Source organism: Stegastes partitus, unplaced genomic scaffold (genome assembly GCF_000690725.1).
Source record: "Stegastes partitus isolate 25-593 unplaced genomic scaffold, Stegastes_partitus-1.0.2 Scaffold264, whole genome shotgun sequence".
Lineage (NCBI taxonomy): Eukaryota > Metazoa > Chordata > Actinopteri > Pomacentridae > Stegastes > Stegastes partitus.
The window spans coordinates 17,215-30,889 of record NW_007577995.1 but is presented as its reverse complement, the minus strand read 5'-3'; the positions used below and the strand labels follow the sequence as shown (position 1 = coordinate 30,889).

Genomic DNA, 13,675 nt, shown 5'->3' with positions numbered 1-13,675 from the left:
AGGGGAAACCTGTGGGAGACGGAGTCCTGGTGCACTGCAAGATATTTGAACACTGTGTATTTGACATCATTTACGGTGTTTTCGTTGGCCGGTTTGCGTGGCTGGTGTTAGAGGCCCCCTTAGGATTTTGTTTTTGCTATGTGGCAGGACACCTGAGTATAAATCATGTCCAATAAATGGTTTAGAAGACCACCATTCAGCAATTTGAGTGCTGACTGGAGCTCTTGTTTTTGCCATTTGTCCTGGTGGATGGAAGTTCTATTGTGTTTCATCTGGAAAAAATTTCCACAGTGAGGGTCGCTTAAGTGTGCGAGCTGCCCAAGAAAGACACATTTATTCAGCACCTTATTCAGCTTTAAATATCTGTGAGCACTGACAATAAAGTCTTACATATTTAAAAGCCTTGATGAGTTGTAGAAGTTTGTCTAATCCTCAAACAGCCTGTAGTTTTTTTTTTTTTAATTCAGTTTAAGGATAAACTTAGAAGTCAGAAACATTCATGCTTTGACATCAGAAATGTCTCCATAATGCTGTGTGTATTTAGACATTTTCTAATACGTCCTCAAGCCATCCCAGAAGACAGAGTTTTTCTGCTGAGGGCAGGAAAGTGCCTTTCCCTCGCACCCCCTTTTCTGACCAGTTGTCAGATTTTTTTTTTTCTATTTTTTCTCATTTTGCAAAGTTTTTTTTTCCTGCTGCTCTGCGAGGATTAGTATTTGAGCTGAAGACGTGTTTATTAAAAAAAGTGCACGGAGCAGAGAAGTGCCAGCCATGCCAGTGTGGCTGATGCTGATGCTGCTGGGTGAATTCGCCATGCCTCCAGATAGGACTGTGAGTGACATTTTTATCATTTGGAGAGTGTTAGCAAAACAAGTCTGCTGGCAGTCTGCTGCAGCCCCCAGTGTGGAATCGAGCTCGTATTGTGTGGAGCTTTCCGCTTCGGCCCAGAAGTAATGTCAGACTCACGATCCACGCAGGTTAAATTTAGGAAGAATTTGGCTTGGTGGCTTTGGAGCACAGACCTATGAGTTATTTATACATTGTACCAGTGCACAGTGACACACAGCAGAGGGGCAGATACACAGAAAGAAGCTGCCTCGCTTCCGTCTGCAGGTTTCATTTTTAATTCAGTGAAAACAATGCAAATGATGGATTCGGGCACTTGTTTCTGGAGATGATGAAATTTGATTGTGGGCTAATGGAGGTTCATTTGACCACCGTGGTGGTCTAATCGTTAATAATATCACACACTCATGTTCAAAGAAAGTGCATCGCCCTTTAAAACAGTATCTCAACCTGAGTGCAGCTCAATATGTCTTACAGATTGCATCAGATAAGATTGACAAACGTAGGTGATGTAATATTGCATCAGCCGTTACTTTATGAGCACGCTCCGTGAGAGTTCCTTGCTTGTGTCAGGATGGTGCTTTTTGAACTTTTCGTTGTATTTTCCATTTAAAAGACAAATTGAAGCAGCTTGAGGGCTTCAGATCACATCTTCTTTACCTAAAATGTTGTATAGAGCTTGCAAAATGCTCGTTTAAAAAACAAACAACAAAAAAAACATATATATATATATATATTGGGCTTTTTGCCTTTATTTTCTAGCAGTAGAGATAGACAGGAAAGGGGGAGAAAAATGGGGCGAGACCTGCAGCAAAGGGTTGTGAGCGGGAGTTGAACCCACGACCGCTGCATCGGGGTACTGTAGCCCATGTTTACGGGTCACCCGCTCAGCTATGTGAGTTATAGGGGCCCACAAAATGCTCATTTTGGAATATTTCTAGAGCGACTGTCAGTTACTAGTCCATTATCTATACACCGCTTAATCCTCATGAGGGTCGCGGGGGGGCTGGAGTCTATCCCAGCCGACTTAGGGTGAAGGCAGGGGACACCCTGGACAGGTCAGCAGTCTATCACAGGGCCACACTTAGAGACAGACAACCAAGCACATTCACATTCAAACCTACGGACAATTTAGAATCACCAATTAACCTCAACATGTTTTTGGACTGTGTGGGAGGAAGCCGGAGAACCCGGAGAGAACCCACGCTGCACGGGGAGAACATGCAAACTCCACACAGAAAGATTCCGGTGCCCCCACTGGGACGCGAACCGACAACCTTCTTGCTGCGAGGCTTGCTGCGAGGCTGCTACCAACTGCACCACCCTGCAGCCCCAGTTACTAGTCATAATTAATAATTTTAATAAATATTTAGTTTAGATTTTAGTGTGCAATGCTTATTGTCAACGTAACTAGGATTGCCAAAAAAAAGGGTTAGAAATGTGAAAATGCTTATTTTGAACATAAGTGCATCTTTGTTGTAAATCACATTGCTGCCTCTTTACACTAAAATGCCAAAAACCTGCACATCTGCATGTTTGGCCAACTAGGAGCACATTTTCTGATGCATCACTCTGTTATTCCGACTTTGTGACTTGCATAGTCGAGTTCATTAGAAAACACATCATTAAGGGCCCCGCACACTCATCGTCCAACAGGTCCTTTCACTTGCTTTGCCTAATTAAACCCGTCTGATACTGCATTCAAATGGGGTCAGCAGAATGTGAAAAAAAAAAAAAACAAGAGTAAACTGCCATTAATCTAACTTAGGAGTGTTGTTATGCATTACTGCTGGATGACACAGCCGGAGCCTCGTGGTCACACCGTTTAAACAGCCATATGAGCTACTTTGTGGTGTCACATATTGATGGCGGTTCATTAACAAGTGAAACCAAAGACAAACAGTGCGCAGATCCTTTTAACTTGGCTGAATCTATTGTGTTTGTGTCGAGAGCAGATTTTATTTACACAGCGGTTAGTTTACACTCTTTTCACTAAGAAGGAAAAATGTGCAGAAATCCCTAATGATTGATTCGGCACCACAACTTTGAAGGCTGATGTGCATGATTTTTGCTTCTGTGGCCCATAATTATGGTCTATCGATCAGACATGAGAGCAGCATGGGGACTGTGTGAGCATTAAGTCCTGCGCTTGATAGGCATGTGTCCAATGTTGTAAGTGCGAGACAACACACTTGTACAGTTGTTCGTGGTTACTAAAGTTCGTTCTACTTTGCCACAATAAGTGAAAACAGTCGCTTGTTCTGATGCAGTCTGACTGGACTTTGCTCCCAAGTCATTTCTGTGTGAAAGTGTGGCCATGGATGTATTATACAAACTGGATCCTGGACTCAAAGATGCTGCCCACTCATTGGAAAGATAAAAATAGAACCAAAAAAAACCAACTCTAATGTGTATTGTGCAACCAGCATGTGGTGTGGGCTGCACAATCCGTGTTGTATGAGCTCATCAATCATTCCATTCAATGTTATTTCCATAGTGCCAACTCACAACATATGACATCTCAAGGTGGTGAGGAAATTACAAAAATATCGAGAAAAAATAATTTAAAGATGCCCTTGGATTCCTTTTGACAAAAGCACTTGGCAACAGTGGGAAGATAAACCCCCCCCTTCAATCAGAAAAGACCTTAAGCAGAATCAAGCTCGGGAAGGGTGGTAATCTGCGTCGACCGGTACGGGTGAGGCTAAAGGGGAGAGAGAAAATAAAAGAAGATAGAACAGATAAAAAAACACAGAAGGGAACAGTAAACACTGGAGAGGTCAGTGAGGCTAGAAACTTCAGATCCGAAACGTGTTGGTTCGCAGCCAGAGATACCTGCAGAGAGAACAAAACACAAACTGCGGGAGAGAGAAGACACAAAGTTAGTGACATGCAATGGTGGAGTATAAATGTATGCAGAGGGCAAGAGAGGAGAGGTGCATCATGGGAAGTCCCCCAGCAGCCTGTAGACCTACAGCAGCATAACGTCTGTGTCAGCCCAGACGATGGCATTTATCACAAAGGAAAGTTTCAAAGCCTCATTTTAAAAGTACAGGGAGTGTCTGCCTCCTGAACCCGAACGGGGGAGCTGGTTCTACAGTACAGAAGCCTGATAGCTGAAGGTTCTGATTCACATTTTACTGGTACTATGAGATCTTTAAGAGATGCTGGAGCTCGGTCAATAAGGGCTTCAAATATGAGGACAATAATTTTAAACTTGATACTGGATGTTACAGGGAACCAATAAAGTGAAGCTAATATGGTAGACATGTGATCTGGCTGCAGCATTTTGGATCAGCTGGAGGTTTTTTCAGATAGTTATCGGAAGATCTTCGTATTAAGGAATTACAAAAGTCCTACATAAAATAACAAATGCATGGATTAGTTTTTCAGACAAGAGACAAGAGTTTCTTAATTTTCACAAAATTGAAAGAAGGTAAAAGAATCCCAGAGACTTTTCTTTTTGTGTGTGTGTGATTCAGAGGACATATCCTTATCAAAAATAACTCCAAGGCTCTTAGAAGTAGAACTGGAGGCCAAGGCAATGCCATTCAGAGTAACTAAATGGTTAAGTGTGATTGTGGCGTTTCGAGTGAAATACAATAACTTCAGTTTTGTTTGAATTTCAAGCAAGGTCATCATATCTTCAAGACATGATTTAAGTTTGAGTAACTGTCTTGTTTCAGCCAGCTTCATCAATTAGTACAGCTGAGTGTCATCTGCATAGAAATGAAACGTTTATGTAGTAATATTTTTGATTAAATGAAGCATGTACAAGGTGAAAAGTATTGGGCCCAGCACGGAACCCTGCGGTACCCCTTAACCAACTCTTGTGTGTGTTGTCTGATAGTTGTTGACATGAATGAGCTGAAATGTATCTGATAAAATGATTTAAACCAGCCGAATGTAGTTGCTTTAATTTTAATGGCACGTTGCAGTCTCTGTAATAAAATGTTGTGATCAAATGTTCTAAATGCAGCACTGAGATGCTGAGTCATGATGTCACATCAGGGTTAACCTGTGCTCTATTAGCCGTGGTAACTCAATGCAATTTGTTATTCAGCTTTTCTATCATCTGTCACTGTGAAAAAATAAATACAACATGTTCCTGTGGATTTCTTTCCATATTCTGAGGGTTAGAGCTACACTTGCAATAAAAATGGGAAACCTTAATGGGTTAATGATTGTTAAAAACTCCAGCTCCCATGAAACAAGACAGCATGTGTGGTACCATTACTTAGCTTGGCCTTTATCCCACACAACCCTCCTTTAAAATCATTTTCTTACTTATCTAGTCTCTGAAGTGTAGAGTTTTTTTCAGACATGCAGCTCAAACTATGGATATCTGGTCAGTGTGTCATATCACAAGCTGATCAGCTGCTCAGCAGACGCATTTAAAATTGTGACATCACTTTCAGTTTGCTGTAATGAGTGAAATAAATTTGTAAGGAAGATTTCAAATGCTTTTTGGAGTCTTTTCATCCAGTCAGATAGTTAAATTTGTCATGGGAGGCAGAGCATGCACAGCAGCAGGACCTTAAAACTGGAGAAACTAAATGGCATTCAGCCATCATTCATTTGAATATTTACCCCCATGCTTTTCCTGCTGTGGTCAAAATATGTGCAAAATGCCTGCCTATCTCATCCTTTACATTATTTGTATTGTTTTTTAACAATGTAAATGTGAGCTTTAAGTTTGTAAAATTATAGGTTTTGCATGATTATAGGAGAAAAATCTGAATTTTGAAGATAATCTACTATTTTATTTATAAACATTACCATTTTAAAAGAATCATTTAAAGCATTAGAGATACTGTAGACTTATACTTAGTCATCTCTTTGTTTTAAAATGTGTAATTTGAGAAACTTGCAAATGATTTTTGAGAAAACTTGAAGTTTGTAATGTTGTATTTTGCTTTTTTGGTAGAAGGAGCTTCCTTTGATTTACACTGTAATCATTGATTGTGCTCCAAGACTTGCAAAACAACATAGATAAACTCATGTACTGTAGCTCTACACAGGTACACTCTTTGCATCGATAATCATCTCCTAATGGCCTCTCAGGGTTTTACGTTAAATCGGCTCTAATCTCAGACAGCAAGACAGAGAACAGATAGTCGTCTGATCTCTCTCCGTCGAGATGTAGCCCAGGACAGTGAACAAGACTTTTTTTCCTCCTCTTCATCCTCTTTGTGCTACTACCACCACCAACAACAGTGATCTATCTTCTTCTGCTTGTCACTGATCGCTCTAATTATCCAAAAGCAGGCTGACTTGGCAAAGACAGTGGCCAAAGAGATTCCTACACCAACAAAAACCGTGTCTCTTTAGTTGTGCCAGATGATATTCATTGCTCTGGTATAAAAAATTAAAAAAAGAATGTCTCATGAACAAACCCTTATCACCCAGTCTCCTGTGGCTGTCGCTCCCTTTGACTGAATTATAGGATTTCCTGTATTTCCTTAGAAGCTTCATTTCATTTAATGAGACTTTGTACTGTGTGAGACCCCACAGTGTGTTGTTCCTCCCTCTGTACACATCTCTGAATTGAAGACAGACAAGACAAGCTCTGACTTACTGCTATCAGATCTTCCTCTCTTTGGTGAATGTGCTTCATAATGTAATGAGGCGATTTAGCAGGGAATGAAGTGAATGAATTATACATCCACATAGCCGTTCGGGATGAACCTGAATTAGAATTTCCAATGGAGAGAAGTTGTGGGATGAATGAGCAGGAGGAGAAGGAGAGGAGGGAAACTGAAAGGAGAGGATATGAGAGGAAGGCGGGAAAGGTTGATGGGTCACTAGTTAATGGGGGTAAAAATGGAAAAATGTAATCAAAGACAAAAAATTTTTTTCCTCTGAAATGACAAATAAAAGTTCCCAAACAGCAGCTTAGATGACAAAATGTCAGTGTTGCCGCATACACTGTCATCAAAGTGACACAGAAAATGGATGTCATTTTCACTCTCATTTGGGTGTTTGTCAGTCCCCTCTGGGCGCTGTGACGCACCGGCCAAACGCTCGTTCCCTCTCCTCTGTGACACTGGAGAGATTTCAGGTTGGCGATGATCGATACGGCACACTGTGACATGGCACTCAAAGTCAAGTCATTAGGCTGAATGCCACCATCTAAGTTCAATCAGATAGGCTTTAGCTGCCTCATTCGCTCAGTCTTAGCTGAGTCACAAGCTGCTGGAATGAGTTTCACGCCGAACCGCAGCTGCTCGGTCTGCGAGGTTCCCTCCTCCTCCTCCCCCCCGTCTTGCCGCCAGACCACCCTACACTTTTCTCACAATCATCACTTCTGTTCCGTGAACTGCAGTGTTAGCATCGGCGTGGCAGGTAAAGTCTTGTGACACGGGGTCATTTCTTCAGGCTGCTCTCCATCTGTAGATGTCAGGAAGCAAAGTCGCTCATGCAGGTGAGACTCTGAGTTGTGTAACTCCATCAGAAGAGCTGTGCAGCTGCTGCAACCCACCAGGCTTCTTTTTTTTTTTTTCTCACGTGGATGCTGAATAATTCAAATGTTGCATGTTTGGATTATTTATGTTTATGTTATATTCCTGAAGGAAACTCTGTGGGTGTCAGTCAGAAATTTGCACTGCCTTTTCCGGGCAAAGTGACAATGTTTCCATCTGCTGTCATGGTGTACCAACTTCCCTTCTGCAGAAACAGTGTGTGGTGCAGCTCCAGAGGGGTAACATTAACTTCCACTGCCCAAAGTATTAGTTTTCATTGTTGTGGCTCTGTAATCCAGCTCAGTGGATTTGAGATATTACAGGGACCATGAGACCAAGCTTTTACCACCTACTGCTCCTCATGTGGTATACAAGCATTATGTAGAATGCTTGTAGACTGGTTGTATTATATAACTTTCTATGGGTTGTACTTTTTTATTCAGAATAGTCAAATCCAATAACAAGACAAGGGCAGTACGAGCAGCTCTGTGAGGCCTCCAGCTACATACAGTGTAAAAAAAACAAAACAAAAAACACTGTAAAAAGTTATATCACAAAGTTCACTGGCAGCAACGGCTTCCAAACAAAAAACATACAATTAAAGGACAATATTTTTCACAAAAAGTGCAAAGAAATTTACATATTTTATAGATAAATACTGTTATTTTACAGTTTTCCTTTAACTATTTTGACCAGATACTTGCAATAAATCCATCCATCCATCTATTATCTATACACCGCTTAATCCTCACTAGGGTCACAGGGGGGCTGGAGTCTATCTCAGCTGACTCAGGGTGAAGGCAGGGGACACCCTGGACAGGTCACCAGTCTATCGCAGGGCTACACTTAGAGACAGACAACCAAGCACACTCACATTCACACCTATGGACAATTTAGAATCACCAATTAACCTCAACATGTTTTTGGACTTGTGGGAGGAAGCCGGAGAACCCGGAGAGAACCCACGCTGCACGGGGAGAACATGCAGACTCCACACAGAAAGAAAGATCCAGGGTGTCCTCACCGGGACGTGAACTGGCTTCACTTTAGCTTGAAACACACATATCACTGAGGCCTGTTTTTGTTTTGGGTTTTTGGCACCAATATTATCACATTACATCATCCTCCTGACGTGGAAGTCAATGATAAATATCTAGAAACCCTTTTTTTTTCGTTTTTAAGTTTTATGATGGTCTCGTAGCCAAAAAGCCAAAAAGCATCTTTTACATTTTACAGATCATTTTGCACCAAAGTAGACCTGCAGCACGTTATGGTCCCTCAAAGTTTTGACAATTCACTAGGATGCTGTTCCTCACTGTGCAGCCAGACGGATAAAAAATGTGAAAGCTCTTGACTAGCAGCTCAGTCACCGATCCTCCTTTGTGATTCTATGTGCTTCATTTGCTGAAGACTGGAGTGAAGGCAAAAAGTACCTGAAATGTACTGAAGATGGCTTCAGTGCCAACCTGGCAGAGCATCACCGGGAAGCTGCCAAACATCTGCTGATGCCTCCAGGTCAAAGACTAAAGTCAGTCACCGACCGCAAAAGATCCACAGTTGAATTTTGACAGAGTTTATTACAAGTATTGTTTCATTTCATTTCCAATCTGCTGTCGCAAAGATCCAAGGATGCACCAAAATGTCCAAATACAGTCTAACTGTCTTGTGTTTAGTGTAATTGCATTTGGTCATTTTGACATTTTCCTGGCTCACAGTCTTTTTAGTTCAAAGACAAAATCATGTGTAACTACAGGGTGCATTCAGAGAGCGTAGTCATAATGCTCTATCTGGCAATTTTAAATAAAAGAGGCCCAAATCTGTATCAGAATGCAGTAGTGTCTTCCTTTGCCCCTCCTCCACCTCTCTACTGAGGTTCATTAAATTCTGCTCGGTAGTTTTTGCATAATCTTAGTCAGACAGACAAACTGTCGGCACTGAAATCTCGAATTAGTGCAGAAGGATGACTGGGACGCTTTTCTCTTCGATATTGCAAGCTGCTGCTCTGCCGTCATAAAGCCAGGAAATAAGAAAAGTGAAGATTTCATTGCCCTGCTGCAGCGAGGATTGGAGACAGAGATTCTCCCAGTGTACACATGCATTCAGTTGTGTACGGCTTAAAATCTTTGTTTGCCAAATGCGCCTTTCCTTTGAAAACAGAGAGCCAGGCCGTCTGTTTCTGATAGTAAACACTTCTCAGTTTAGGAATTTATATGCTGCTCTTGAGGATTCGGAGCTTGTAAGAGTGTTTGAGCAGGTGGCCCTCATTGTTTTGCTCGGGGCCTCTGACAGGACGCACAACTGCTGACACAATGTTGTCTGTAGCAGAAGTGAACCGGGGACCTTGTAGGTGTGGGCCGGTCTTGCTCCTCTGACGCTACTGGAGCCGATGTCAGGGGAATGTTACTTGATGCCAGTGGACAGTTTTCAGAGTTTTAAGACCGCCGGGATAGATGCGGGATGATGACTTCCTCAGTTCCTGAAAGTTGTGAGTACACAATATCTGCCAGCCCGCTGACTTCTCAAAATTATGTTTTGGACAGCTTTATAGGTTCTGGGTTGAGCTGTGTGCTCTCATGAAGCTTTCCATTTGAGCTGGGTTGAAGTGCACACAGTCTGACAGCCAAATACAAGGAGGAGTCTTCTTCTCTCAACCGTTCACTGTCTGTTCTGTTTACCGCCACATCTATCACTTCCCCCCTCTGCAGCCCAGACACGTACTTTTTGGTTTTTCAGCGGTCAGTTTGGATGGATTGCGATTAGCATATCCCAACAATAGAAGCTGATTGTTTGTGTTGCCGCCGTGTTGAACATTTCACTTTCCATTGATCGGGCATCGATTAACTTCTAGGTAGCACTGATCGAAGGGCGACTGTGTTCATTTCAGCTGTGTGGCTGTTTGTATTGTGTTTGTTGACACGGTGGAAGAAATGTGGCTGGAATACAACACCGTGGCATCATGACCTGTGTGCGGTTTTTCACATGGTCTGAACCCGCGTGCTTTCACACAACAAGCTGAACGTGCATGAACATAACATGTATTTTTTTAAAAGTTGGTGGCTTTTCACATGATTTTTTTTTAATTTGCCCTTTTGTCCTTTGTCCTCCTTTATGCAAAAGATTAATTTGACCATATTCTATTTATTTCTTCGTGTCCCCATAAACCCCATAAAAAGGCCGAAACTAAAAGCCGGTCGCAAACTCCTGCAGTTTTTAGCTCTTTGCTCCTAAGAGGAGTAAATGTACATTTTGGAGGACTCTTTTCTGGTGGCAGAGATAATACACAGTCAGTGTTTGAGTGAGTACTTACAACAGGACAGGGTGTTTAGAATGCACTCAAACTAAGCTATAGGGCTTATGTTCACTGTAATACGAGAACATGTGACCTGTTGCATTGATGCGTTTTGACACGGAGAAACCCGGCCTAATATATGGATAATCCTTGTGTACTGGAACAATTAATTGCTGTTTTGTTTTTTTCTTCTGGCATTAAGTATAAATAAAAATGTAAAATATCAATAGAATGACCCCCGAAGCAGAGAAAATATAATTAAACCATGTCGAGATACAATGCGCACTACAAAGCTAATTTACAGCCCCCATTCCGCCCTGCTTAGGCTTTTTAATGCAACAGCTGACTGTGAGTTGACAAAAACGTTTTTTTTCTGCCTGTTTTTACAGATAAGTACATGCACTGCATTAACAGAACGTCATCCCTGTCCATCCCACTCTCTCTTAGTACAAACAAGTGGAGCAGTACATGTCCTTCCACAAGCTACCTGCTGACTTCCGACAGAAAATCCATGACTACTACGAGCACAGATACCAGGGCAAGATGTTTGACGAGGAGAGCATCCTGGGAGAACTCAGCGAGCCTCTCAGAGAGGTGAGATGAAAAAAAACAAGACATTTAATTTCCATAAATAAGAATTTTATTATTGTATGTTGAATTGATTTGTACTAAGATACACTTGTATGCGTACTGTGTTGCATGGAGAAAAGAAATATTGCACTTACACATGTTTCCCTGTTCTTGTTTGTGCCAAACATTGTGCCTTTTCTTAGGAAATTGTCAACTTCAACTGTCGCAAGCTGGTGGCGTCGATGCCACTGTTTGCCAACGCAGAGCCAAACTTTGTAACAGCCATGCTGACTAAGCTACGTTTTGAGGTATTCCAGCCACACGATTACATTATAAGGGAAGGCACCATTGGCAAGAAAATGTACTTCATCCAGCATGGAGTCTGCAGTGTCATTACCAAGGGCACCCTTGCAATGAAGCTGTCTGATGGCTCTTATTTTGGAGGTTTGGACATTCACTTTTTCCCTTTCACAGATTGTTTTGTTATTTTTGGCTTTTGTTTTTAAGCGGTTGCATTTTCTCTTTTCTCGTTTTAGAGATCTGTTTATTGACGAGGGGTCGGCGAACAGCCAGCGTGCGAGCAGAGACTTACTGTCGGCTCTACTCTCTGTCTGTTGACCACTTCAATGAGGTGCTGGAAGAATATCCCATGATGAGACGAGCCTTCGAGACTGTCGCCATTGACCGTCTAGATCGCATAGGTAACAAAAAACAAAATCCAAGTCAAATTTCAGTATCACAGCAGAACGGAAATGGGAAGATTGCATTGGAAAGAAGGAAATGTTCCTCCAGAGCTGGACTTAATGGGACATTTATGCTGTCAAGCAGTATAAATCCACGTACCATTTGTATACTATGTATCAACAGCTAAGTCTCTGCAGCCTACTCTTTTTTTAATTAAAAAACTTTGAAATTAAAATCTTTCACAGAAAACAAAAGAAAAATGTTTACAGAATGTTAATGTTGAAATAGGCAGTAAAATGAGCTGCACTGTTCCCTCAGAATGACACAGGACACCGTAACAGTAGATGACAGTACAGGGTGACACGTCCACTTTCCTCAGGGCTTGTCCTGCTGGAGAATGTACCTGGTCTGAAGGACATCATATGCTAAATGTATCTCATATTGTTCTCTTTTTAAATCCTCCTATTTCCGTGTATTTACACTTTGTTCAGCTTATTGTCCTCCCTGTCCTGTCCTTTCCTCTTTTCTGCTTCCTAACTTTGCCTTTAGTAATTAGTCCATGTCTTCATTTGCCCCTGCAGGTAAAAAGAACTCCATCCTGATGCACAAGGTTCAGCATGATCTCAACTCTGGTGTTTTCAACAATCGGGAAAACGAGATGATCCAGGAGATCGTCAAGTATGACCGTGAGATGGTGAAACTGGTGGATCTGCAGCGGCCGCGGGCCATGTCAATGACACCTTCCATCGGCGGCATCTTTGCTCCTCCAGGTCAGTCGTCGACAGGGTCTGCTATCGCCACCCTCCAGCAAGCCGTGGCCATGAGCTTCTGCCCTCAGATGGCGAGTCCTTTGGTGGGTCCAGGGACTCTGCAGTCCCCTCGTATGGTGCGTAGGTTCCAGGTGATGCAGAACCTGTCCAGTCCAGTGTCCATGTCTCCTCTTCAATCTCAACCCCCTCAGACGCTCGGAGGGGCGTTTGGATCTGCAATTTCGAGCCCACCGGTCCAGAGCCCGCTTGCAGCTTCGGGACGGACTTTTCAGTACATGGGCGCAGGACCCTCTGGATCCCAGTTGTCCCTAGTACAGCACCATGCACCCAGCCCCACACAGACCCAGCAGAGGCCTGCCTCACACAAGAGCACCCACTCCCTTCATACGGGCAGCTTGAGCCAGGACACCCGAGCCCTGTCTGCCTCCCAGCCTTCACTCCCTCAGGAGGGAACACCACAAGCTGCCTCCGCAGCCCCCAGTCCTCCGCCCTCCACTCGCGTCTCCAACACCTCCATCGGTCCCCAGCAGCCTCCTCACCCGAGCTTGCCAGGGCCCTCGGGGGTGGGGAGATCAGCGGGTACCCAACCGAGGGTGGCCTTTGCCTCCACACCTCCTCCTGGTGGACCTGCTGGAATGGGGGCAGTAGCAGCAGCTGCTGGATCAGGACCTCCAGAATCTGGAGTTCCCAAGAAAGATTCAATTGTCAGCCTTCCAGAGCTAGACTCTGCCAGATCCCGGCTGTCTTCCAACTTGTGACCCTGGTAGAGTTCAGGAAAGAGGCCTTTTTTGTAGGAGAATCTGTTCGGTTTAGGTCAATCCAGCTGATCTGTCAGCCTGCTAAATGACCAATCAGCTGCTGCCAGCGCCACCAGTCATTCGACCTGGATGCACTGTGTGCTGGTGTCAGCAGAAGGAAAAGAGCTACTCAAAGTCTTGAGACACTTTGGCAAGGAGGAGTCTATACAATTAAACTAGTATAACTTAAGGTTGAACTGGTCTAGTCTACTGTGCCAGCACCTTTAGTCTTAGTATCACCCCTTTCACTCTGCTTCC

The 13,675-nt window shown here is 43.1% G+C and overlaps 1 protein-coding gene across 1 annotated transcript in view; it reads left to right on the top strand.

The window, feature by feature from the left end:
- The window catches only part of LOC103357601 (potassium/sodium hyperpolarization-activated cyclic nucleotide-gated channel 2), a 32,596-nt gene extending 19,218 nt beyond the window's left edge, over nucleotides 1–13,378 (top strand). Inside the window, exons 5-8 of the mRNA XM_008282214.1 lie at nucleotides 11,044–11,190; nucleotides 11,370–11,610; nucleotides 11,703–11,867; nucleotides 12,432–13,378. Of these exons, the coding sequence (XP_008280436.1) occupies nucleotides 11,044–11,190; nucleotides 11,370–11,610; nucleotides 11,703–11,867; nucleotides 12,432–13,378 (1,500 nt within the window). The remainder of the gene's footprint in view (nucleotides 1–11,043; nucleotides 11,191–11,369; nucleotides 11,611–11,702; nucleotides 11,868–12,431) is intronic.
- Nucleotides 13,379–13,675: the final 297 nt, after the last annotated feature.